This window comes from Trachypithecus francoisi, unplaced genomic scaffold (genome assembly GCF_009764315.1).
Source record: "Trachypithecus francoisi isolate TF-2019V2 unplaced genomic scaffold, Tfra_2.0 Lachesis_group5, whole genome shotgun sequence".
NCBI classification, from domain to species: Eukaryota; Metazoa; Chordata; class Mammalia; order Primates; family Cercopithecidae; genus Trachypithecus; species Trachypithecus francoisi.
Genome location: NW_022681470.1, coordinates 78055186 through 78080997, shown reverse-complemented (window position 1 = coordinate 78080997; position 25812 = coordinate 78055186). Strand labels below are relative to the sequence as shown.

Genomic DNA, 25812 nt, shown 5'->3' with positions numbered 1-25812 from the left:
GCTGCTCATTATTTATGTAAGAGAAAATGGAAAACAACCTAAATGCTCAATCCTAAGGGAATGGTTAAACAAGTTATTGCAGAGTCAGTCACAGGATGGACTCATATGGAACCAATGGAACCACTCGAATGAAGGGTTTGCAAAGACAGAGCTGGTTGCCATATGCCATTAAATGAAAATGGTGGAATTTAATACTGTTTATACAATATCGCATAAACCATACTGGAAACACAACAAAATGTTACCACAGACTACATTTTAATAGTACGATGATGAAGAATTTTTAAATTTCACTTTAAGCTCTGGGATACCTGTGCAGAATGCACAGGTTTGTTACATAGGTATACCCGTGCCACGGTGGTCTGCTGCACCTGTCAACCCATCATCTAGGTTTTAAGCCCCACATGCATTCTGTATTTGTCCTAATGCTCTCCCACCCCTTACCCCCAACCCCCGAGAGGCCCTGCTGTGTGTTGTTCCCCAGTGAGGAATTTTTATGTGTTTCTTCAGTCTCTACTGTGTTTTTCAAGCTGTGCAAAGAAGATGAATTACTTTTAAAAATGTCTTTTATAATCAGAAAAAAATGAACTATCTGAAAAGTTTCTTGAAATTCGTCATTGAAATGTTTTCCACAGCCCTGGTTCCAGACTCCCTGGGCTTTCTCATGACCCCATGTTTGAACGGCACTGTGTGGAGACCCAGTGTGCTTTATCCTTCAAGGATAAGTATCCTCACATTACACAATAGCTGGTGTATGCTCCTATGGAATCGCATGGGACACATTTCTGTAAACCAATAAGGTTACAGAAACAGTTCTGTAAACCAATAATGTGCCTGGACTGCTTTTCAGCACGCTTAGGCATATTAAATGTGCCTGGAGGCATCTGCTGTTTGGGACACTTGGACCTGGAAAATCCTAGCAGAAGAGAAAGACAGAAGCCTAAGGCTTTTTTTTTTTTTTTTCCTTTGAGACAGAGTCTCACTCTGTCGCCCAGGCTAAAGTGCAGTGGCACAATCTTGGCTCACTGCAACCTCTGCCTCCCAGGTTCAAGCAATTCTCCTGCCTCAGCCTCCCAAGTAGCTGGGATTACAGGCATTCACCACCATGCCCAGCTAATTTTTGTATTTTTAATAGAGATGGGGTTTCACCATAGTTGTCAGGCTAGTCTTGAACTCCTGACCTCAGGTGATCTGACTGCCTCGGCCTCCCAAAGTGCTGGGATTATATGCGTGAGCCACGGTGACTGGACTGCCTGAGGCTTTTTTAGAAGCTGGCTTCTGTTCTCTGGAGACCACCTACTCTTAAAAACACCAGCAACAGGCTACAGAAAGGGAAGCAGAGCTCCTGAGATGTGGCTGTGTTGCTCTGAAGTGTATTCACTGGTTGGGACATTCTGCAGGGCTGACGTGGGTCTGTGTGTTCCACCCACATAGCAGTTTCCTCTCAGGGGAGGTTATGGCCATGAGAATTTTAGTGGCTAATGGACATCAGACATCCTAGTCTCCCACTCCAGGCTTGACTGGGTGTCCCACATGACAAACAGCAGAGGTTGGGAGGGGCAGCTACCAACTGAATTCCCAAAGGCAGTAGCCTGGGCTGTGCTGGACTGCTTTTCAGCACGCTAAGTCCATGCAGTGACCCACAGTCCTCTAGAGGACAGCAAGAGAAAGGTATGGGGGGTCATGGTCTCCGAGATCACTCCTGCCTACCTTCACTCTGCCATCTCTACTCCAACATCTCTATTTGAAGGGCTGGTCTCTGGGGTAGCACTGTAAAGTGAATGACCCCTCCTTACAACGGATTGATAAGCGTGCGTTCATGTATCACACTCACTCGAGGGGAATACCGTGAACTACCATCACTGAAGACAAACTCCCTCCTTGGTCTGAAGTATAGCATATTTAGAGTAGATGAGACCTGATCAACACAATTCAGTGGCCAAATCCTTGCCTCAAATTCAGTTCAACAAGGTCTCATACAAAGCCTTGCTCACTCAGGGCCAGGAATAAACTAGAAAAAGCATGGTGAAGGAAATCTCGAGAAATAGACTTTATACAACGGATTGATAAGCGTGCGTTCATGTATCACACTCACTCGAGGGGAATACCGTGAACTACCATCACTGAAGACAAACTCCCTCCTTGGTCTGAAGTACAGCATATTTAGAGTAGATGAGACCTGATCAACACAATTCAGTGGCCAAATCCTTGCCTCAAATTCAGTTCAACAAGGTCTCATACAAAGCCTTGCTCACTCAGGGCCAGGAATAAACTAGAAAAAGCATGGTGAAGGAAATCTCGAGAAATAGACTTTAAGAGACTGTTAAGATTAAACAAGCTCGGCCGGGCGCGGTGGCTCAAGCCTGTAATCCCAGCACTTTGGGAGGCCGAGACGGGTGGATCACGAGGTCAGGAGATCGAGACCATCCTGGCTAACATGGTGAAACCCCGTCTCTACTAAAAATACAAAAAACTAGCCGGGCGAGGTGGCGGGCGCCTGTAGTCCCAGCTACTCGGGAGGCTGAGGCAGGAGAATGGCGTGAACCCGGGAGGCGGAGCTTGCAGTGAGCCGAGATTGCGCCACTGCATTCCAGCCCGGGCCACAGAGCGAGACTCTGCCTCAAAAAAAAAAAAAAAAAAAAAAGATTAAACAAGCTCACTTACAAAAAGCTAGAACACAGCATGTGCAATATGAGTTTTTTTGTTTGTTTGTTTTGTTTTTGTTTTTGTTTTTGTGAGACGGAGGCTTGATCTGTCACCCAGGCTGGAGTGCAGTGGTACGATCTCGGCTCACTGCAAGCTCCGCCTCCCGGGTTCACGCCATTCTCCTGCCTCAGCCTCCCGAGTAGCTGGGACTACAGGCGCCCGCCACCATGCCCAGCTAATTTTTTTTTTTTTTTGTATTTTTAGTAAAGATGGAATTTCACTGTGTTAGTCAAGATGGTCTCGATCTCCTGACCTCATGATCCGCCCACCCCCCCCCAAAAAAAAGTCAATGCAGTGGTTCTATCAGAGAGGGGGTTCTGAGAGACATTTGTGATAAAGCGCCTTTACCGACCACACACACACACACACACACACACACATACAGAGAGAGAGAGAGAGAGAGAGAGAGAGAGAGAGAAGAAAGTGCCCAGGGAATTAAACAACTTGAGGGCTGCAAAGAGCCTTTAAAGTCCCTTGGTAGAACCTGTTAACTTTAAGATCAGAAAATCATGCTCAGGGAGGTTAAGGCCAAGCTCATGATGATTTAAGGGCCACCCTGGTCTCCAGGCACATCTGCAACTCCCCAGGAAAACCCTAGTCTCCAGGCACATCTTTGCTCCCCAGGAAAACCCTAGCCCAGAGGTTCCCACCACTGGCTGCACACTAGAAACCCCAGGGGAGCTTCAAAAGCTCCCTCTGCCCAAGCTGCACCTGAGATGGAGCCACCAGTGTTGTTTAAGGTTGTCTGGTGGCCCGATGTGCAGCCAGAGGGAAACCCACGGGCCCAGGCAGATATTACTGCAGATCTGCTCTTAATCTGTCTTCCGCTGACTCCCCTAGCTGCGGACTTTCCAAGTGGTATCTCGCTTACTCACTGGGTATAGTGATGAAGAAAGCTGTGTGAGGCTGTGTGGAAGGTACCCCCAGAAGCATCTCCTCCTTCTCCTTGATGAGAAAGAGGTGAAAGCCCTGTAGTACTTGGCTGTGCTGTCTTCCACTCCCTCTTGCCCAATCCCTAAAAGCCCCTCTGGAAAATATTTCAAATGACTCAGGCGTAATCAAAACAGCAAATGTAGAAGGAGATCTCCTTAAGTAAAGGAGTTCTGTTGGCAAATTCTTCAGAAATGTGAATGTATTCCTACTCCATCCGCTCCTGATCTCTATCCTCCTGTTTTCATCATTGGTGCTTTTCCTAATCAAGGTAAACCTATCCAAGACTCCTGCTGGAGTCCGCTAACAATATATGCATGTCAGAAGCTCCCCAGATGAGGACATGGAACTTTTACGTTGAAAGGCATGCCACAAACGTCTGCAGGGAGGGGACACCTGCACTCCCCAGGCCCCTGCTTGGTTCTTTTCATTAAGAAAGAAAAATGACTTTCAGACGCTTTCCGCTTGCTTCTAACAGAGACAATGAACATGAAATTCAGGCTAATCTTCATTATGCCAAAGCTGATGATACCTGTTCTTCTCCGTTTTTTCTACTGAGCACAATTGTCCTGCTTCTTTCAGAGGGCAGCCCATGACACCCCTGACCCCAGCCCACCCACAGTGACTGGGGCCCAATACAGGTTTGCCAAATGACCTGAAAATGACTTTAACAAGATTGCAGAGTTGTGTAGTTGGCTGATATTCATGGACTTTTGATAGCCAGCCAGCGTGCAAGTCCTCACTTGGCCACACACTGGCTATACGACCTCGAGAGCAAGTTACTCAACTTCTCTGAGGCTCAGTTTCCTCATCTGAAAAAGAAGGATCAAAACATTACCCGCCTCAATGGCTATCAGACATTTTCCACCATGGCCCACAGTAAAAATTACATTTTACATTGTTTCCTAATACTCTCTCATGTGTACACATGAGAGAGTTTTGCAAGACAATTCTTAACCCTTCCATATATAGTTTACTCTGATATCTTTTATTCCATCCTATTCTTCTGTTAAAAGTGTTAGTCAGGACCCACTACACTGATATTAGAACCCAATAATGGGTTGTGACCCACAGTCTGGAAAGGGAACTAGAATTAAATGCGATAATGCATGTAAAGGGTTTGGCACGGTGCCTGCGACCTAGTAAGTGTTCAATAGCAATGAGTCATGATTCTTGCTGTTATTTTTGTATATTGTTATCATTACTGCTACTTCAAGAAATCCCTGAAGCCTGGTAGAGACTGCTGTTCTTACTCCAGAAAAGAGACTTGTTATCTCAAATCCTAACCCATCCAAACTCAGGTTCTGCGGACTGAAAAGTCTAGTGATCATGATTTACAAAAACTGTGTTTACAAAAACTATGTTTACAAAAACAGCTGGAAAGGATAAGACTGGGAGGACCCAATCCACACAGCAGTAAGCAGTGAGGCTCAGAGTCCAACCACAGCTGTCCAGCTTCAAAATCTCCCTCTCTGGAAGTTTCCTGGAGAAGCACTTCCTGAGTGAAAGATAACACACCAAGAGTTTTCTGCAAGCTTCTCCACAATTCTTTCATAATGTGGAGTGAGGACTGATACAAACAAGACATTCCATTAAAAATATCAAGTTTAGCTCATCAGGACAGTGAGCAAAGTTCAGTAAACACTGACCCCACAATGGCCAACTACAGAGATAGGAAGCATTGGTCAATTTTAGTATTTCTAAACTTCATCATGCTGCATTCCCAGAACTCAAGCACACCACACTGACCCAAGGAAGCAGCCTTCCAAAAATTGCCTAAGATTCTCAGCTACATGGACAAAGTACAAACTACTTTAGGCCACAAACAGTAAATGTTACACAATACATTCTCCTATTACTCTGTGTTTTTGCAGTAAATGATGGCCTGAATTTCATGATGAGGTTTGCTAATTTTTAATGATTAATTGGCCTATTAAATATATACAGGTTCTATCATTTTACATGAATATTTAACAAAGTCCTACTCATTGAAAGAGTTACAGTTTTGTGAGGTACCAGGTAGACAGATTAATGCCTTAGGCCTTTAACTACTGGGCTTCCTAATTTAAGGAAGAATACATCAGCGACATTAGCATCATTTAATAAGAATGATTTTTTTTATGAGCATGGCCAGAGGACTGTTCTAGAAAAATCAGAGTGTTCTACCTTATTTGCTATTTCTGTAAGCCCATCATAGTGCAGGAATAAAATGACAAATGGACTTGGAGGCACAAATTCATTTAAGAGTTTATTTTTCTCACTTTTAATTAATTTTTTTTTGTAAAGGTGGGGTTTCACCATGTTGCCCAGGCTGGTCTCGAACTCCTGGACTCACACAACCTGCCCGCTTTGGCCTCCCAAAGTTCTAGGCCACGCCTGGCCTGTTTTTGTTTTTATTTTTATTTTTATTATTTTTTCAGTTTATTATTTTTATTTTCAGTTTATTATTTAAAAAAAAGAAGAAGGGCCGGGCGCGGTGGCTCAAGCCTGTAATCCCAGCACTTTGGGAGGCCGAGACGGGCGGATCACGAGGTCAGGAGATCGAGACCATCCTGGCTAACACAGCGAAACCCCGTCTCTACTAAAAAATACAAAAAACTAGCCGGGCGTGGTGGTGGGCGCCTGTAGTCCCAGCTGCTCGGGAGGCTGAGGCAGGAGAATGGCGTGAACCCGGGAGGCGGAGCTTGCAGTGAGCTGAGTTCCGGCCACTGCACTCCAGCCTGGGCGACAGAGCGAGACTCCGTCTCAAAAAAAAAAAAAAAAAAAGAAGAAGAAGAAAGAAGAAGAAGAAGAAGAAGACTCCGAAGAAGAAGAAGAAGAAGAAAGAAGAAGAAGAAGACTCCACTCTGCTTAAGAAAGCAGGATTAGGTTTTCATTAGCCTTAGGTTAAGTTTGACAATTTATAGGAGAACAAAATTAGAGGTTGGCAAGGTACAGGAAAGCAAAAACGCTTCAGCCAAGGACAAGAGTGTCTTTTTTTCTTATATCCTTGGCTCAAGATCTTAAACTAAAATTAATACCAAAATAATCTGTTCTTTAATGGAAACAAATCAAGAAACATTTTATTCCCTAAAAGAAAGTTTCTCAGAAAATAATGGAAGAATTACAGGATTCCTGTGGAAGAACTGTTGCTTCACAGACTAATTTATATTCCACGAACTATTTCCATTCCAATCTTCAGTAACACACATTCTTAAAACAGAACATTAATTTCATTTGTTGTTTACCAAGCATTTAATGAATTCGATTTTATGTACATCCTACTAGACAATGTGAGAAACTAGAACTGGGAGGGGCAGGTGGGTGTACCAGAAAACCAGTGAGGCTTGAGCCTCAGGCCCCTTATTTGCACAGAACCTTTCAAGGCCTTGAACCTAATTTTAGTTTTGTTAATGTTATATATTTTTTGTTAATAATTTTATTTTTTTCTTAAAGGGCCTCCCAAATTGTATAAACTTCAGGTCCCACCAAGTCTAGATTCATGAGTTCCTTCCCTCAAGAAACCAGTCTCCTGAGTACATCAGGCGCCTCTTCCTCTCTGGCATTCTCCATTGCCCTCCCAGCCCCGATCCCATATCATCTCTGACCCCCATGGTCCCTGCACTCTCCTAACTCCGTGCTTCTCCAGACACTGTGGGCATGAGATTCACCTGGGACGATGCTGCCAGTGCAGAGGTGCAGGCCTTATCACAATGCTCATGTAGGTTTCAGGTAAGGCCTGCTAATCTGCACTTTAGAAAAAAGACTCTTAGCCAGGTGAGGTGGCTTATGACTATAATCCCAGCCCTTTGGGAAGCCAAGGTAGGCAGATTGCTTGAGTCCAGGAGTTCAAGACCAGCCTGGGCAACATAGGGAGACCCTGTCTCTACAAAAAAATACAAAAATTAGCCAGGCATGATGGCATATGCCTGTAGTCCCAGCTAGCTGGGAAGCTGGGAGGCTAAGGTGGGAGGATCACCTGAGCTGGGGAGTTTGAGGCTGCAGTGAGCCGTGTTCGTACCACTGTCCTCCAGTCTGGGTGACAGAGACCTTGTCTCAAAAAAGAAAAATAAAAGACTCTCTAGTGATTGGACCTGGCCTTGGTATTTCTGTCTCAGGCTTCCCTGCCTTTCAATGAGCATTCAAGAGAGTTGCCAGAATAATACGTGCCTGGCACACTGTACAGGCATTCAGCAGATATTTGTTGGAAGAATGCAAATCATAATTACTGCCTTGCTCAGAATCATCGCCAGCTCCTCAATATCCACAGTATAAAATCCAAACTCCTTGGTGTGGTGGCCTCCATCCAGCTCCAGTCCAGCCGCCCTGACATTTCTCCTTCACCCCCATGCTCCTGTGATTCTAAAATGCTCCCAAGCACCCCTTTATTCATGGCCTCTCATGCTTCTAGGCCTCCCAACCACCTGTCGCCTTTACCCATAAAGACCCTCCTCTGACCCTGGCCTGCACACAGTCCACACAAGTACAGGGTGAACAGCACTGCTTCCGAGGAGCTGGACCTGACCCCTCCCCATGCCCAGGCCTCCCTTCTCCAGGAAGATTTAGGCAGTTCTACTTCTATACATCTCTGGTAACTTGTAAGTATGTACACTAAAGCACTTCTGACACTGGGCTGTCATTGTCTCCTGGCCATGCCCCTCATATTGGAACATTTTGAAGAGCAAGATCCATATCTTTTCATCTGTATCTGGGCTCCTACAAACCATGCCTGACCCATAATAGATTATTAAATTTTTAAAATTAACAAAGGCACACAGGAATTCAACTAGATAACAAATGACAACATCATCAAGTAGACAACTTCTGTATACATTGCTATTGCTCTTTCCCTTTTTCTTTTTTCTTTTTTAATAGACAGGTTCTCGTTCTGTCACCCAGACTGGAGTGCAGTGGCACAATCTCCGACCCCAGGCTCAAGCCATACTCCCACCTCAGCCTCCCAAGTAACTGGAACTACAGGCACGCACCACCACACCTGGCTAATTTTTGTATTCTTTTAGTAGAGATGGGGTTTTGCCATGTTATCCAGGCTGGTCTCAAACTCCTAAGCTCAAGCAATCCTCCTGCCTTGGCCCAAAGTGCTGGGACTATAGGCATGAGCGCCTACAGCACCTGGCAGCTATTTTTCAAATTATCAGATAATACGGAGTGCCTACATGTACGATGATTTATACTAAGCTCAGCGCAAAGGTTTATCCTAAAGAACAATGTTTATCAACAAATTAAGTGCTGGGCACAGTGACTCATGCCTGTAATCCAAGCACTTTAGGAGGCTGAAGCGGGTGGATCACCTGAGGTCAGGAGTTCAAGACTGGCCTGGCCAACATGGAGAAATCCCATCTCTACTAAAAGTACAAAAATTAGCCAAGTGTGGTGACACGTGCCTGTAGTCTCAGCTACCCTGGAGGCTGAGGCAGGAGAATCACACAAACCTGGGAGGTGGAGGTTGCAGTAAGCCGAGATTGTGCCACTGAACTCCAACCTGGGTGACACAGTGAGACTCTGTCTCAAAAAAAAAAAAAAAAAAGGGCACATTTTACTAAGGAAGCACAGTCATTCAGGGGAGCAAAGAATGGAGAGGGTGTTTAAGAGCCTCTCCTCTCAGAGTTAACTACTTGGGATCTCTAAATTAGAATTGTCACCCCAGCTCTACAGATGCTGGAGTTACAAGTTTTGTGTTCTAATGCCAGCCACCATTTATCTGCTAGGCAAAGTGTATAACACCTCTGAGCTTCATTTTCCTTATTAAAAGGAGACAGTAACACAAATTTCACAGGGTTATTGTAAAGATCAAATAAAGTAATTTATCTGAAATGATTATTTAGCTCAAAGCCTAGCACCCAGTAAACACCCAATAAATGGTATTTGTCACTGTTACTTCCACTACTTGGAAAGTTCAGCTTACCCCTCAGGCTTAATATGATGGCTGATGCTTCTTATTATAAAGCAACACCCAGCTATATGTATATTACATACAGAGTTCAAGGTTTCTACTGGGTTCTGATGCAGTTTTCCCTTAAGACCACAAAGGTGTGTCCTTGAAAAGGGTGGAAATTTCTGGCTCCAACCCCGTAAAAGAGCATGTGCATGCCCTGGGAGAGAACTCAGGCCACAGCATGGTATGTCTCCAGAGGCAGATTGGCTGTGTCCTCTTGGTCTGCACTTTGGGGCATGGGGCTTCTAAAAGTCTCAAATCTTTGAGAGCACTGCTGAGTGACAGAGAAGTGGAAAATGGCTTTATCTTTCTCCTTTATCTTTGCTTCCCTCAGTTATCTCTGAGCTATGATTACATATTCCAACCTCAGACTTGCTACGATTTCGAGTTTTGACTGTTTGCTTTGGGGCCCAAGCATTAACGGGTGAGAGCAACGTGCCCCTCCAAGGCCGAGGCCAGCACGTTGATGGCACAAGCAATGAGTGATGGCAGCAGCAATGAATGAACGACTCGACCTTGGCGGATCTGAGTTGGCTCTGGCTACAGGAGAGTTACCTTAGCACCGCGAACAGCACATCTGAGCACAATGCAGAAAAGCAGTGGGTCACTTACCTCCTCAAAAGCATCACAGCCGGTCACCACGATATTTGGCCTGAAATTCTCCATTTTCATTTTCTTCTCTATCCTGGTATTCAGATCTGCCAGGGAGGCATCTGTCATGATCAGGAGCGGGCTGCAGTCTGGGTAGGCCACCTTACCAAGAACACAGGATAGTCAGGCCCCACCACTCCACAGAATGGCCTAGACCAACTGCAAAGCTAAGTAATGTCCAGAAGCAAAACCACTTCAGTGCAGAAGAGGGGAGTGGTGTTCAGGAAGGAGAGAGACGTGACTTTGGGCTTGCAAGTGGCCAGGAACTGAAGCAGTCCATGTCCATACACAGGAACAGGGCTGCAGCTAGGGCCAGCTCTGGGCCAATGTCACCCACCATGCTTCCTCTTCCTGGGTTCCCACTCCCACTCCAGCAGCGACCCCCTTCCCACATCATCCTCAAACAGCGAGGACCTCCTGCCAATCAGCTATACTCCAGTAATAATTTCCTCAACAACACCATTCACTCACTAGGCATTTACTGAGCACCTACCAGGCACTGTTCTAGTGGGGAAACAGCAGTAAAGAAAGCAGATAAAAATCCCTGCCCTCAAGGAGCTTGTAGTTTAGGGGCTACCAAGAGAAACTCCCTGAGGTCCTTGTATTTTAAACCTTAGCTCATGGCAGAATCAGAGGCTTTGGTCTCCGGCTCAGGGGACAGTTTTCCTTATGGGGAGGCGCCTTGCCAGCACCTGAAATAAGCACACCTCACAGATTGTGAGGGGCGGGTCAGAACAAAGCCTGCTTCTGTAATTCCAGGAAATTTGGATTCAGTCCCAAACAAACTTCTCACTTTTGTTTCTCCAGCCAGTTTTCTCTTGCATCTCCATCTACCTGGGAGTCACCCTGGCTCCCCGCTCCACAATATCTCCCATATTCAATCCTCCATATACCCTAGAGATCCCACTTTTGAGACATCTCTCATATCCCCCTTCTTTTCCATCCCCCGGTACCTCTGCCCAGGCTGTGCCCTCATTATCACTCACCAGGGCCATTATCATATTTTCTTAACTGAGGTCCCAAGACAGACTCTTTGCCGACCGTGAAGGAAGTCAGAAAGAGAAGGGTGACTAGTAGGAGTGAAGGTAAACTCTCTGTAAGCTCACCTGGTAATTCTGATCAATAGTAGGGAAAAGTTTTCTTGATGTTCTTCCCTTCATGTTTGTCTCAAATTGAACCAATCTGTACACTTCTGTTTTCAAGAAGTTGGTGAACCACTGAGCTGCCTCATTGCCACAGTCTCTGCCTTTAATGTCAAGGCCAAATATCCTGGAAAGGTCACAAAAGAACACCAGGTAACTTACTTATTATTAATACACTAAGGGATGGTGTCAAAAATGAACAGCTGGACTGTTGGGACCTGACCAGCCCAGAGGGCTGTTAAGTGGTCCTTGGGTCAAAGCTGGGCAGAAGCACAGGAGAAAGGAGTAGAATGTGCTCTGGGGAAGAGCTACCCAAACCTTAATGTATGTGCAAATCTTCCAGGATCTTGTATGGATGCAGATTCTGGTTCAGTAAGTCTGGGTTGGAGTCTGAGATTCTACATTCCCAACAAGCTTCTGGATGCCTAAGCTGCAGTGTCCACGAACACAAGGATTTAGGACACTTTCACAAGAGGAGAGGGGCTGTCCTGTGGCAGATGCACCCTGAGCTTAGAATCCAACAGACCTGGGTCAAACTGGAACTCGGCCATTCTCTAGTTCTGTGACCAAAAGCAAATCATTTAACTCCTCTGACCTGTCTCCAGTTGTAAATTGGAGATAATTATATGGTACCTACCTATGCCACTTGGTGGCAACAGATAACTTTACATAACACAGTGGCCCTCAAGGTTTTCTTGCTTAAATTCCCCAAAGGAGTTTTAAAAAGCTATGGACCCTTCACAGAACTATAAGTTGACAGGTAAACTTTTTCATCATAAGTTTAATTTGTTCTGAATGATATCATTTCCACTGAATTTTTATTTTAAAATTGACATTTAAAATAAAATGATTGCAGTATGCTTTTAAAAGTATGTAATGAGATCTAAAGGCCATGTTGGTTTGATATCCACCATTATCCATTTAAACATTTTTGTGTTATTCCTCTTTTTATTCATGAACACATATGCATATTATTTTACTTATGTAACTTTATGCTAATATATTTTTATGGCTATCGATCACTTGCTGTATTTCTTTTGAAGCAATTAAATTTGCTTGGTTTCTTTTTCTTTTTTTTTTTTTTTTTTTGAGACGGAGTCTCGCTATGTCGCCCAGGCTGGAGTGCAGTGGCCGGATCTCAGCTCACTGCAAGCTCCGCCTCCCGGGTTCACGCCATTCTCCTGTCTCACTACAGGCGCCTGCCACCTCGCCCGGCTAATTTTTTGTATTTTTTAGTAGAGACGGGGTTTCATCATGTTAGCCAGGATGGTCTCGATCTCCTGACCTCGTGATCCGCCCGTCTCGGCCTCCCAAAGTGCTGGGATTACAGGCTTGAGCCACCGCGCCCGGCCAAATTTGCTTGGTTTCTTAAGCTTTCAAGTGTGAAGAAATGTTTTCAGGATTGAGTTATCATTACAATTATGATTTATATATCATAACAAAATAGATATGCTATATATTTTGATAATTACTGAACATTAAAAATCAGATTTTATTGGAAATTAAATGCTTAATGAACCCTATAGAGCATCCATAAAACACTGAATGAATCTCACATATTGCTAGAATAAGACAAGGTTCAGTATTAATTTTAAATCTTTCTTTTAAATAAGCCCTGAGGGGTTTTTCACACAAATAAAGAGACAGAAATGGGAGTTATAGTAATTTCACTTATTCCTTGAACCTCTAGGCAATATATGTCACATAGCGATTTGTCGTCAACAAGTATTTTTCATGATTTATCAGCAACAATTTGATTGGAGGCCTCTTCATTTTAATGTAAGACAAAGAGTTGGAACCACTGATTTGTACAACAATTTTACCCTGTCATTAACATCACCCTCTTTATCAACACCAGCATTTTTCATTGTTTGGGACCCTGTATGATTTTCCCTCCACAAGCAATGCCCCTAGTAAGATGTGGGGTGGACAGACAAAAGCCTTTCCTCTGTACAAAGAGGAAAGGCTTATGGTGAGACAGAAGAACTTGCCGACTGTAGATACGATTCACAGGATCCGGAAATTGATTCCCCTACCCTCATCTACCATGGGAAGGGCTTGCTCCTCCCCATGGGAAGGCTCACACCAGTGTGAGGACTCCTGAGGCAATGCACATGAAGGAATTCACTGTGGACACCTGAGGTGCTCCCAGTTAGATGAACCCCTGGGTACCCTGCAACTCACAATCCTGGTCTGAGGGTAGAGACTCCCTACCCTCTTACCTCCTCTCCCATCTACTGTCAAATCTCAATGCTGCTCCTTTCACATTGCTTGGGCCTAGCCCTTCTCTCTAAACTCCCTTCTTGAAGCCATTGTTTCACCTCAGATTAATTCTTGGCTCTTCGGACATCTCATGATCCTCTCCTGGCCTTCTGTCTTTCCTCTAAAACTGATTCCATCCCACTGTTCAGCAGTTCCCTAAGTATATGCTCCTCGATGGAGCTCTTCCCTTATCCCCTCAGAATAGCACTTGTACGTAAGTGCACACGTATTACCCACAGCATCCACCCACCTGGGGAAGCTTATGGGCGGCACTTTGAAAAGTAGAAAAGCCGCCAACAGGGCAAAGGAATATTGATCAACCAGGACCCCTTCCCCCCCATGGAAGGCATCCCTCCACCGGCCCTGTCTTCCATCCCTGCACCGACTGGTATCACTCCCTCTGCCATGCCATCTTCTCCAATTCTTGCAGAATCTTCTGCAGAATACATTCTCTTCTACATTTTGACACAACATGTCTCATCAGCAACACTCCATAGAAAAAAAACTGACCCTTGCTCTGCGGGTTCAATAAAACTTCATGAGTAAGAAATCTCTTAACTCACAAATCAAAGGCAACTCACTAAAAATTATGTAAGGGGGCATAAAAACTTGAATAGACTCTTACAAAGAAAATCCAGATACTTTTACTGGCAGGTTCTACTAATAATTAAAGAATAAATAATACCAATCTTACACAGCAAACAAAAAATATGTTTTTAAGACTTGCCATGTAACAGTGGAAGAAAGGAGTAAATGTTTAGTACTAAATCTAACATGGGATTTTACTAAATGTAAAATCCCATTACAGATAAAATTATAAAATTTTTTTAAAGAGATAAAATAAGACATAAAGAACTGAAGAAAAATAATATTTATAGATAAGGTGGATTAATACAATAAAGATAATAGCTATTTAAGAGCTAATATCTAATTAAGAGCCTACTGTGTACCAGGTCCTCTTGCAGGTGCTTTAATACACACACACACACCCCCAGACACACATACATATTTTCACATCAATTTTCTCTAAATTGAGCCAAAAATTCAATATAGGGTTGAAGTCATGTCTTACTTCCCCCTACTTTAAAACATTAGCGTCACCTTTTAAGACAATAATCAGGCTGGGGATGGTGGCTCACGCCTGTAATCCCAGCATTTTGGGAGGCCAAGGCAGGTGGATCCCTTGAGGTCAGGAGTTCTAGAACAGCCTGGCCAACATGGTAAAACCCCACTTCTACTAAAATACAAAAATTATCCCGGTGTGGTGGTGCCTGCCTGTAGTCCCAGCTACTCAGGAGGCTGAGGCAGGAGTATCACTTGAGCCCAGGAGCTGGAGGTTGCAGTGAGCCGAGATCGTGCCATCACATTCCAGCCTGGGCAACAAGAGTGAAACTCCATTTCAAAAAAAAAAAAAGACACTAATTATTCATAAATCCTTGTGATAATCAAGAAGCCATACTGGTCTATAATCAGTCTAAAAAAACTTAACACCACACAAGGTGAACAGGGAAAGCTGATTCAAAACACTAACAGTGAAAGTTTAAAAAAAAATAAGTGGCGAGGCGCGGTGGCTCACGTCAGTAATCCCAGCACTTTGGGAAGCTGAGGGAGGTGGATAACGAGGTAAGGAGATCGAGACCATCATAGCCAACATGGTGAAACTCCATCTCTGCTAAAAATACAAAACTTAGCCGGTGTGGTGGTAGGCGCCTGTAGTCCCAGCTACCCAGGAGGCTGAGGCAGGAGAATTGCTTGAACCCAGGAGGCAGAGGTTGCAGTGAGTTGAGATGGTGCCACTTCACTCCAGCCTGGGTGACAGAGCAAGACTCCGTCTCAAAAAAAAAAAAAAAAAAAAAATTAATACAATAAAATAAGTGTAGAATAATATAAAATTCATGACACTTCAGCCTTGTCCAAATGGCTGTGAAGGGACTTCCTTTTCTTTTTACTAACTTGAGGTTGTTGGTTTATGTTATTTGATTCTGAGCTCTGGTGGGCTGGCTGTGGTAATCACTCTGTCACTTACCAACTGTTAGGGTTCAAATGTTTGTGTCTCCCCAAAGTTCCTTTGTTGACACCCTCAGCCCCAATGTGGGGCCTATGGGAGGTAATTAGGTTTAGATGAGGTGGAGCCCTCATGCTGGGATTTGTACCCTTATAAGAAGAGGAAGAAACACAAGAATGCTCTCTCTCTTCATGCAGGCACCAGGAAAGGTCATGTGAGGACATAACGAGAAGTGGCCATCTACAACCCTGAAAAGCTACCTCACCAGTCTACCAGCACCTCAACCTTGGACTTCCCATCCTCCCAAACTATGAGAAATTAATGTCTGTTGTTTAAGCCACCCAGACTATGGTATTTTGTCATAGCAGCTGGCACTAACTAAGCACACTATCTATGTTATTTCTTCAGTTTTTAGCAGTTCCCTTGGCAACCAATCCATCACAAATAGCTTATAAATACAGGCTGAACTAGTTACAGCATGTCTAACCAGCTAGAGGGGGCAGTACACCGATTACACCTCTGTGTCAATCCAAATGCACAGCTCTCAAACATTTTCACCAAACTGCCAGGGTTCCAGGCTCTCTATTTCCACCTCATCCAGATCTACAATTGATGCATGGAACAGAATGACATAAGAAAAGGCTGCAGGCCGGGCGTGGTGGCTCATGCCTGTAATCCCAGCAGTTTGGAAGGCCAAGACGGGTGGGTCACCTGAGATCAGGAGTTCGAAAGGCAGCCTGGCCAACATGGTGAAACCCCATCTCTACTAAAAAAAAAAAAAAAAAAAATTAGTCGGATGTGGTGGCATATACCTCTAATCTCAGCTACTCAGGAGGCTGGGGCAGGAGAATCATTTGAACCTGGGAGATAGAGATTGCAGTGAGCCAAGATCGTGCCATTGCACTCCAGCCTTGGCAACAAGAGCAAAACTCTGTCTCAAAAAATAAATAAATAAAAAAGCTGCAATTGGTGTCTTTTTCAGACCCAGGCAACTCACCTACAAGGTCTTGCTCTTTCCCTCTTTCCATCCAGGAAGGTGTGCATGTCCCTAGATTTCTGCCTATTTAGCTGGTAAAGAGCCTTGGGGGAAAAACTTGCTCACTGTCGGCGACATAGTGAGTCTACAGAGCAACACGTATATTACTCATGTGACACATGTCAGCTATGTATTTACCCATTGCCTTCACATGTCTTCCAATTAAGTCGAGATGGCTACACTCTTCCTCTTCAATAAATTAATGAGCTCAAAACCTGTCATTTATGGAAAAGCATTTCTTCTCCCTACACATACACGTTAAAGGCAAAAGCCTTAGGAGGCAAGTGGGTTCAAACCCCAGCTCTGTGTTTTCATGGCAGTGATCTAAGGCTTGGTTTCCTCGTTTGTAAAGTGGAATTAAGGACCCCCCTCACGGGCTTGCTAAGATAATTACCCGAAGTACTGAATTCAGTGAATTATTGCTTCAGACTTTTGAAAATTGGGAACTATGAGTGGTGGATTTCAGCTTAGACACTTTGCTTGAAAAAACATAAGATGAGAGTTCAGGGAGTGATCTGAGGCTCTCCTCTGAGCCCTGGGACCTTGGACAAAACCAACTTCCATACACTTAAGAAGCTCAGTTGGTGACAAGGGATCCAGATCATCTCATGACAAGCATTAAGTCTTCTTAATGAGGAAGGACAAGACCCCAGCAAACCACGGAACTTGACAACCCAACAGAAGTCCCACAGGCCAAAAGGAATCCAAGGCCTGAGGTATGCCTTTGGCCAGAAGTGGAAATCCCTTATACCCAAGGAATATGCCTTCATCTCAACCACACACTTCAGAGGCTGCAGAGTCCATTTGAAAAGCTCTGGAAACTCCAGCATCCTTCTCACCCAGCCCTGAGATACAGCTGTTACGTCTCCACTAACTCCCTTGTCTGCCTGGTTGGAGAGTTGACAATTCTGAATGAAGATTTGAGCGAAAGGAGAAAAGCCCTAAAGATGAGCATATTGTACCACCTTTATAGTTGTGGTAATCTTGCTTTTAATTTTCTGCATGTTTTATGCTTTGACATCTTTGAGCCTTGTTGACACTGAAGAAACTACTTCTCCCAGGGCTGACCAATTCCTAGAAACAATAGACTGATGCCCTGCAAGTGTGCCTGTAATAGGAATACCAACCCATCCAGAGTCTGCACTCCCAGTCACCTCCTTTATTTGGTGCTTACATGCCAGGCCACTAGTCCCCTGCCCCAGTCAACCCCAGAGCCAAGCACCAGACAACCTGTGTCCCAGAGCCTGCTGAAGTTATTCAAACTAGCCAGCCCTAAGCCTGCCACCCCTGCCTTGCTTCTCCTTTCCTGTGGAAACCACAATAAAAGCCCTTGCCCACATGTTCCCCCTGCTCCCTCTGCCTCCTGGTGCTTCCCCACTTGGCCTTGTGTGGCATGGCGTGCCTCCAATTTCTAAGGAATCTGTTGGTATAAACATCTTCTTTTTTCAGGACAGTCATTTCTATGTCTACGTGTCTAACCATACCTGATTAAAACAAATCCTAGGTACCCTTAAAACAATACCCTGCATCATCCACTCACGCCCAATCCCAACCCAAACTGCACTTCTATTAAATATTTCCTTTACCGATGTCATCCTCTACTGTAGAAACTATAGCAAGACAGAATGGAGCGAGAACCTGAAGGGAAATCAAGCCTGTTGCAGTTCCCCAGATGCCCTCAGGCAGAATACCTGCAGTTGTGGAGTTTGTTTGAGGAAGGCTGCTTGCTAGGTAAAACCAGCTGGTCCATGTCTGGAGCCTTGAAGATCAGGCAGTTGTTCTCATAAGTGATGGAGACAAGCACCAGGCGAGGCTCCTGCCGGGCAGTGACCATGTGTCCATCTTCCTTAATCACCAGCCAAAACCTGCAGAGAAACAAACCAGGGCACACTCAGAAAATCTTCCTCCACCTCCCAACAGCTTCCCTCCAGCTTTCTACTTCCTCAAAACTCTCCACCCGCCCTGACTTGGGACCTAACATCATTTTCCAGACAATTATCCAGGTCTGGCCAAATGATTTGAGTCTAAAAGTTGGTGACCCCAAAAAGAGCTTATTTGGCAGAAACAGTTCTGGGAGAGCTTCTGGCTGATGTACGGCAATCTCCAGTTTCAAAAACGAGAACAGGAGGCTGGCTCAGACACCTTCCCCTCATTGCTTAGGCAACCCTGCTGCCTGTGTGGGGCTCTGCTTTGGTTAGAAGCTTCTGTAGGTCTGTTATATATGTCTCTGTGGCCCTGGAAGAAGTAAAATAGCTTTCAGGGCCTTTTGTTGTAGAACAAGATGAGGCTGGCCAAGTGAATTGGAGTCTGAGACATAGGTCTTGCAATGTTGCTGCCTCCAAGAAGAACCAGGCCGGCCTCTGCTCTGTTTAACTTGCTGTGGCATGTGGGGGTCCTACATCAGGAAACCTCCCAAACAGCCTTTCCTTTTCATGCACACATTCTGACATAGAGAACAAAGACTCACAGAAGTACACATTAGATAAGAATCCCACTTATTTCCTAGAGAGCCCACTGTGCTGGACTTGGTTTTCATACTTTGTATTTCTACGGGATGAGCTGAAGAGTGAGGGAAAGCTGGCCAGGCCCAGTTTGTTAGACTTTTACCTACAGCCTAGCATATAGGTTGGGCCTACACCACACAAAACACTGTGTTGCCAAAAAGAAAAAATCTTCCACTCCTAGGAAAAATAAATGTCAATATCACAGTTTGGTTCCTTTAGTTTAGTTGTTTTGTTTCATTTTGTTTATTTTGAGACAGAGTCTCACTCTGTCAGCTGGGCTGGAGTGCAGTGGCACAATCTTAGCTCACTGCAACCTCCACCTCCTTGGTTCGTGTGATTCTCTTGCCTTAGCCTCTTGGGTAGCTGGGATTACAGGCATGCACCACCACACCCAGCTTTTTTTGTATTTTTAGTAGAGACGGGGTTTCGCTATGTTGACTGGGCTGGTCTCAAACTTCTGGCCTCAAGTGATCTGCCGCCTCGGCCTCCCAAAGTACTGGGATTACAGGTGTGAGCCACTGTGCCCAGCCCAGTATCACTATTTTAGAAAGAAGATAGAATCTGCAGACAACCGGGTGAGGAAAATGTGGGCACTGGTGAGTAAAAAGTGCCTGAAAGCCAGAGCCTTTCAAATGTGAGGAGGATAAAAAGCACAGCCCCTTCCAGAAGCAGGGGTGGCTCCTCCCAGGAAGACATTCCAAAATATGACCAGAGTCATGAGGGAAAGCCTGAGGAGACCTCAGGAGGACATCCGATATCAGAGCAGAGGGAGATCCGTCTCTGCCCTGTCCTGACCCTGACAGATAGTCTTGCATCCGCAACCTCCTCATCAATAGAGTCCTTTCCAGGTGCTGGCTAAACTGTCCCTTCCCTGCAACCACACCGGAAGACAATGGCTGGCAGCCTGTGCCCTGCTAGCTGGCATGATGATGGTGTGGCAGTGTAAAGGCATTCCCGTAACTGTCTTGGCTACCCCTTTCCAAAAAGCTGGCGACACTGGGTAGCAGCAGGTCCCCACCCCTCTGAGGAGACCACCTTTTCCTTTCTAAGTGTATAAATGCATATGTGTATTATTTATTCATATATATATATATATATTTATATTTAATTAATTTCAAGAGAGGAGACAGGGTCTCACTCTATCACCCAGGCTCTAGAGCGCAGAGGCATGATCTTAGCTCATGGCAGCCTTGAACTGCTGGGCTCAAGAGATCCTCCTGCCTCAGTCTCCTGAGTAGCTGAGACTACAGGCACACATCACCATGCCCAACTGTTTTTTTTATTTTTTGTAGAGATGGGGTCCCACTGTGGTCTGGACCTCCTGGCTGGCCTGGAACTCCTGGCTCAATTAATCCTCCCTCCTTGGCCTCCCAAAGTGCTGAGATTACAGATGCAAGCTATCCTGCCTGGTCAAAGATGTCTTTAGATCCCACAGTTCTCGGGTTCACTCAGCCTAGGGCTGGGTTCTGTAAATCAGAGGATGTCTGCCCAGAGAACAGGGCTACAATGAAATAGGCAGGCATCCTCTGATTTAGATGCCTGATAGGGCTGGGCCCTATTCCCTATCTCCAGCCTTGTCCCTTGGTGCACAGTTCTTTGGTTAACCTCACCAAAGCCTTCACCCTTAACTTCCACCATGCCCCATCCCCAGACAAGACTCTCTTTGAGATCTGCACACAACCAGAGCCATGTTCAAACAGGAGTGGCAAATCTGTTTGCACATTATTTCTGACATTATTTCTCCATGGGCTGAATCTTCTCATCTCCCATTCATCCCTTACTAATGTTGCCCTTCACCATGGCTCACAGCCTGGCCCATGGTTCCAGCCTATTGTATAATTACACAGGCATTAACTGCTGGGGTTAACAGTGGGAAGTACTTGCTAGAGGTTTCCCACCCATCACTGTCACTGAAAAAGCAAGTGGCAACTTGCCGGGAGTCAAATTTTGGGTCGGGACAATGACAGTAATCACAGGTTAAAAGGTTGCCATTTGTAACATACCCCAATCATCTCATTTTCCTGTCAACCTGGGCAATATTATTTTTCACCTCTTGTGCACAAAATGATGCCCAGTGAAAGAATAACTAGTTCTATTCTGCCAGATCTGAAAGAAGAGTTAAGTCTGGAGTATGGATTTCATCATGACCAAGTTACTCCAACCTAGTCTGCAACATAAAAGCCAGTGCCTTGAATTTACAGGTAAAACATGAGTATGTGGTAGAGGGATCGGTGTAGAAGCCTGGAGCCCCGATTCCCCAAAAGAGCTACAGTGCCCTGACCAACAGCAACGAGTAAGTGGAGTCCGAAACAATGGGAAAAAAATCTCTTTTCTCGATTACAAACTGGCCTGGGGAGCAGGAAGGACTGAAAAGTGAGGGAAAGCAGAAACCCTACCACTGAGTATGGGATGAGAAAGACAGCAGGAATTGGGCAGGGAACAACATCCTGGATAATAACCTCAAGGGATTCCTTTCTCCAACAGTTAATCATTTGTGCAGAAGAAATAAAAAGCTGGCTTCAGTAAGGGTTTGGACAGAAAAAACTGATCAACTCACATATGGCTAAGGACAGCAGAGATTTCCAAGGTCAGGGAGAACAAGCACGCCCTCCCAGCAACTGCACCAGGCAGCCAATGCTAGCATTCTGCTAGGTGGACTTTAACCACTCAATGCTTAGGGTGCTCAAGCCAAGTGTTCACAAGTATACTAAGAGCTTTGAATAAAATACCTTCAGAAATTTGAGACCCAGAGCACTTCCAGAGGAAAATCCCAGTTCCTTCAAGCAGTTAGTTCCAAAGACACAGGCTCAGAATGGAATTCATTAAATGAGGCCTTTCCCTGAATTCCAGGAACATTTGTAGTAGTGTTATTAAATTGTCAGGTGGAGAGAAGAGCAGTCATTGAATAGAGTTCTCTCCAGCAAGCCTGCTTTCAAATTGTTAATTATCCTTTGATAAATAAAATGTAGTTAAAATGGGGCTTTAGAGACCATGAAGTTCAACCTTATTCTTTTGCAAATAAGAAAACTTTGTAAAAGTTCATCTCAAGTCTCCTGATCCTCAGTGCAATCCTTATACTTTTATATCATGCACTGGTTTCATACAAACAACGTAAGTACTGTACTCACACAGGCCTGAGTTCAAATCCCCACAGCATACACTGATTTTCTGGACTTGGATGAGATACTCATTCTTTCTGACACTGTTTCCTTATTTGCATGGTGATAATAATATCTAGCCCACAAGATTGTTATGAGGCTTAAATATGCTAATCTATGCGACAGGATTTAGCTCAGTGTCTGCTGCATTTTACCACTGAATTAACATTAATTTCATTGCCTTTCCCTCCACCCCAGGCTTCACATCACCCCACCCCATCCTAAACGTTTATTGTTTAAAACAAGGGAAAGGTAATATAGTTGTATGTATGTTAGGATGCCAATGGGAGCAAAAAGCACAGGCAAAGGACACATATTTTCTTTCCATGGTTGCAGTCGTCAGGGCAAAGCAGTGACAAAGAGAAGTGGGAAAGAAACAGTTCTTCAGGTGAAAATGCAGATTAGAACTGGAAACAGTCTGTGAAACCAATCCTTCAAGTGAGGAAGGAAGTAGTGCAACCTAGTCTGCAACACTAATTTTCTCTGGACATGCATCGTGAGAACTTGGTTCTCCCAGTTTTTTGGAAGGTGTCCAGTCCCACAGAGCCTGAAGTCTCTCCAGCAATAGGAAGGCTTTCTTATCCTTCATATTTGAATAAGCTCTAAACATCCTCTTCTTCTTCATGGTCTCGGATAAAACCCTTTAATTATAGCATCAAAATCACCAGGGGGAGATTTAAACATTCTACACGAGTCGGCCCCACTCTTGGTGATTCTGCTTCAGTAGTACTGGGATGGGAATCTCAAGAAATTATAGTTAAAAAAGCTCTCCAGGATAAGAAATTTGGGGTGGGGGTGGGAGAATGAAAATCCTCCCATGATTCATATGGTCTGTGTACACAACACTTCTCTAAGACTCACTGAAGTTTTCCAATACCATGGAAGCCCACATTTCTTTAAGAAGGCAGCAGTCTTCAGAAAACAGTCCATCTGTGTGTGCTGGAGTGAACACAGGGATGCAGATGGCTCTCTGCTAGAAGAATCCTTGAATGATCAACTTGCAAACTTCCCTCCCCTCGGACACAGGGCCACAGCTAAACCATCTCAGCCAGATAAGAAGGCATCTTGGCTGGGCACAGTAGCTCACACCTGTAATTCCAGCATTTTAGGAGGCCAAGGCAGGTGGATTACCTGAGGTCAGGAGTTTGAGACCAGCCTGGTCAACATGGTGAAACCCTGTTTCTACTAAAAATACAAATATTAGCCAGGTGTGGTGGTGTACACCTGTAATCCCAGCTACTTGGGAGGCAGAGGCAGAATTGCCTGAACCTGGGAGGTGGAGGTTGCAGTGAGTTGAGATAGTGCAACTGAACTCCAGCCTGAGCCACAAAGTGAGATTCTGTCTCAAAAAAAAAAGAAGAAGAAGAAGAAGAAGAAAGCATCTTAATCCTAAGTATGAAATGTCTGTGTGTCAGACCCAAAAGTCCCAAAGTTCCAGGCTGTGAACAACTCTGCCTACGGGAGAAGGGGGTACACTATTCCCTTAATGGCAAGTAAAGGACCCCTGCCCCAGAGTCCCCATGCCACTTGCTCATCCTTAGTCAAAGTGTATCAGGCCCCCCTGGCACCCCCAGGATTGGAGAAATGTGAGGAACAAGGCCCAGCCACGCCTAAGCCAATGTCCTTGAACAACACTTGGTTTCTTTCTTGCTGCTTTCTAGTGCCAATAGCTTTATTTTTCTACTTTGGTATAATAAGATAGAATCACAAACTTTAGAGCTAAGGAGGCTTGGAGATACAGGTCAGACTCCCTCCTGTTACAGAGGAGGACTCTCTCGTCTAGGGAAGGGCAAGGGATTGCCCCTACATATTTTACCGAAAATAAATCTGGCATGAACTTGGCTTTCCCAGTTAAACGACCAACGACTCAACAGTCAGCTCAGAAACTCAGGTGGCAAACCTCTATAGTCCTTCCCAGATAGGTCGGGCCCCACCTGCCTCCTCCTCCTCATCCCAGGCAGGCTCCGCGCTGCCCCGCGCCCGCGCTCGGCCGTACCTGTCCCGCAGGTTGCCACTGCGCAGTCCCATGGCCGTGCACTCCGCCTCGCTCACTGGCACCCCCTTGCAGGATTTCACCGGGTAGATCCAGAGCTTCGCCACGGTGCCCACCTGCTGCAGCCGCCGTCGCCGCCTGGGCCATGCTCGGCGCCAGGCGACAGCCCCCAGCGCCACGGCGGCCAGTCCCAGCATGGCCACCCCAAGCCACCTGGGCCGGGCCTGGGCTGGGAGGCCGAGGCGGGCCAGCGCGGAGGAACTGGAGGTGCCCATGGCAGAATGAGGGCGGGCGCGAACCTGCGCACAGAGCGGCAGCGACCGGAGCCCTGGAGGACGAGGAGGCCCTGAAGGATCCGGGCGGGTGGGAGGAGTCAAAGTTGACCCAAACACCGGCCCTCTCACCCTTTCACCGCCGAGATGGCAGAGCGGTTCCGCGGAGAGCGGGAATGCCTTAGTGTGGTGACAAAGCCTGCGCGGTAATGGGGGAGGACAGGAAGAGAGCGACTGGGGTACCCTGGGAGCCGTGGGAACGACGACGTCCAAAGCAAGCGAGCTCCAGGGTGGTCAGTTTCTCCTCCCTCTTCCCCGCCCCTACACCACGACAGTTATCCGTGCAGCGTGACCTTTAGCGTCAGCACTCTGCCACCCCCTTCTCTGCTAATACTGCGCGTTTTCTCGCACGACAAGATCACCGCAGAACGTGAAGGCGGGTTGCAGAACGGAGGATTTACAAACATTTGGGAAAGACTTTTTCTGGCAGGTCGCTGTGAGAACTGCAGTACTTTCTGCACACAAACACAGTCTAAACCTCTGCACTCAAAGACGAGGAACTCTAGCGTGGCTTATAGGAGTATGACTGAAGGTCCTCCACTCTCCCGCTGCCCCCTAACCTCGACCCCAGTAAAATGTCTTCCCGAGAAAGCTCAAGGGAGCCAGGAGAATTTTCCGTTTATTCTAGCCAACACCCGATGGTAAGGCCTCTGACCTCCCTTTTTTAGGATATTTTCTTAAAAGGGCTTACAACTGTGAATCCTTTCTCTGTTGTTTTGAGATGTGTATGTATCGCCTACACCTCAGAAGTGTCTTTCTCAAGGAGCTGAAAGCCATTGCTTTGAAATGCAATCATGGGGAGGATAGGCCTCTGTCTCCCAGTCTCTGTGGGATGATAGAATCCCAGCTTCATAACTGCCAGCTCCAGGCACAGCTGCCTGGTCATTGATACTGACCACCCCTTCGTGATTTTTCACTTGAGCCCCTGCTAGCTTCCCCTGCCCTACTCTCTCCTTCACCCTTTAAAACACCCAGTCTCCTCTGTGCAAATGAGAATGAGCAGCTTTTTCTCCTACTGTAAGTAGTTACTGAGTAAAATCTGTTTTCATGTTTTAACTAATGTCCGGCTTTTATTGATCTTTAACAACTCCATTCAAGCAAGCTGTTGGGTTAACAGTGGATTTTCTTAGACAAATTAAGTTTTGAAGTCTTTCAAGT

General features: G+C 45.5%; 1 protein-coding gene across 3 annotated transcripts in view; it reads right to left on the bottom strand.

Annotated features, from left to right (window-relative positions):
• Positions 1-24788, bottom strand: part of MTARC2 (mitochondrial amidoxime reducing component 2) — a 37345-nt gene extending 12557 nt beyond the window's left edge. Inside the window, exons 1-4 of one of the 3 annotated variants that reach the window (XM_033196957.1) lie at positions 24326-24788; positions 18359-18532; positions 11329-11491; positions 10184-10324 (exon numbers count right to left, since the gene is read on the bottom strand). In XM_033196957.1, coding sequence (XP_033052848.1) covers positions 10184-10324; positions 11329-11491; positions 18359-18532; positions 24326-24597 — 750 coding nt within the window. In that variant the 5' untranslated portion in view covers positions 24598-24788. The remainder of the gene's footprint in view (positions 1-10183; positions 10325-11328; positions 11492-18358; positions 18533-24325) is intronic. The other 2 variants (XM_033196959.1, XM_033196958.1) reach the window with 2 other exon arrangements.
• Between the last annotated feature and the right edge of the window lie 1024 nt (positions 24789-25812).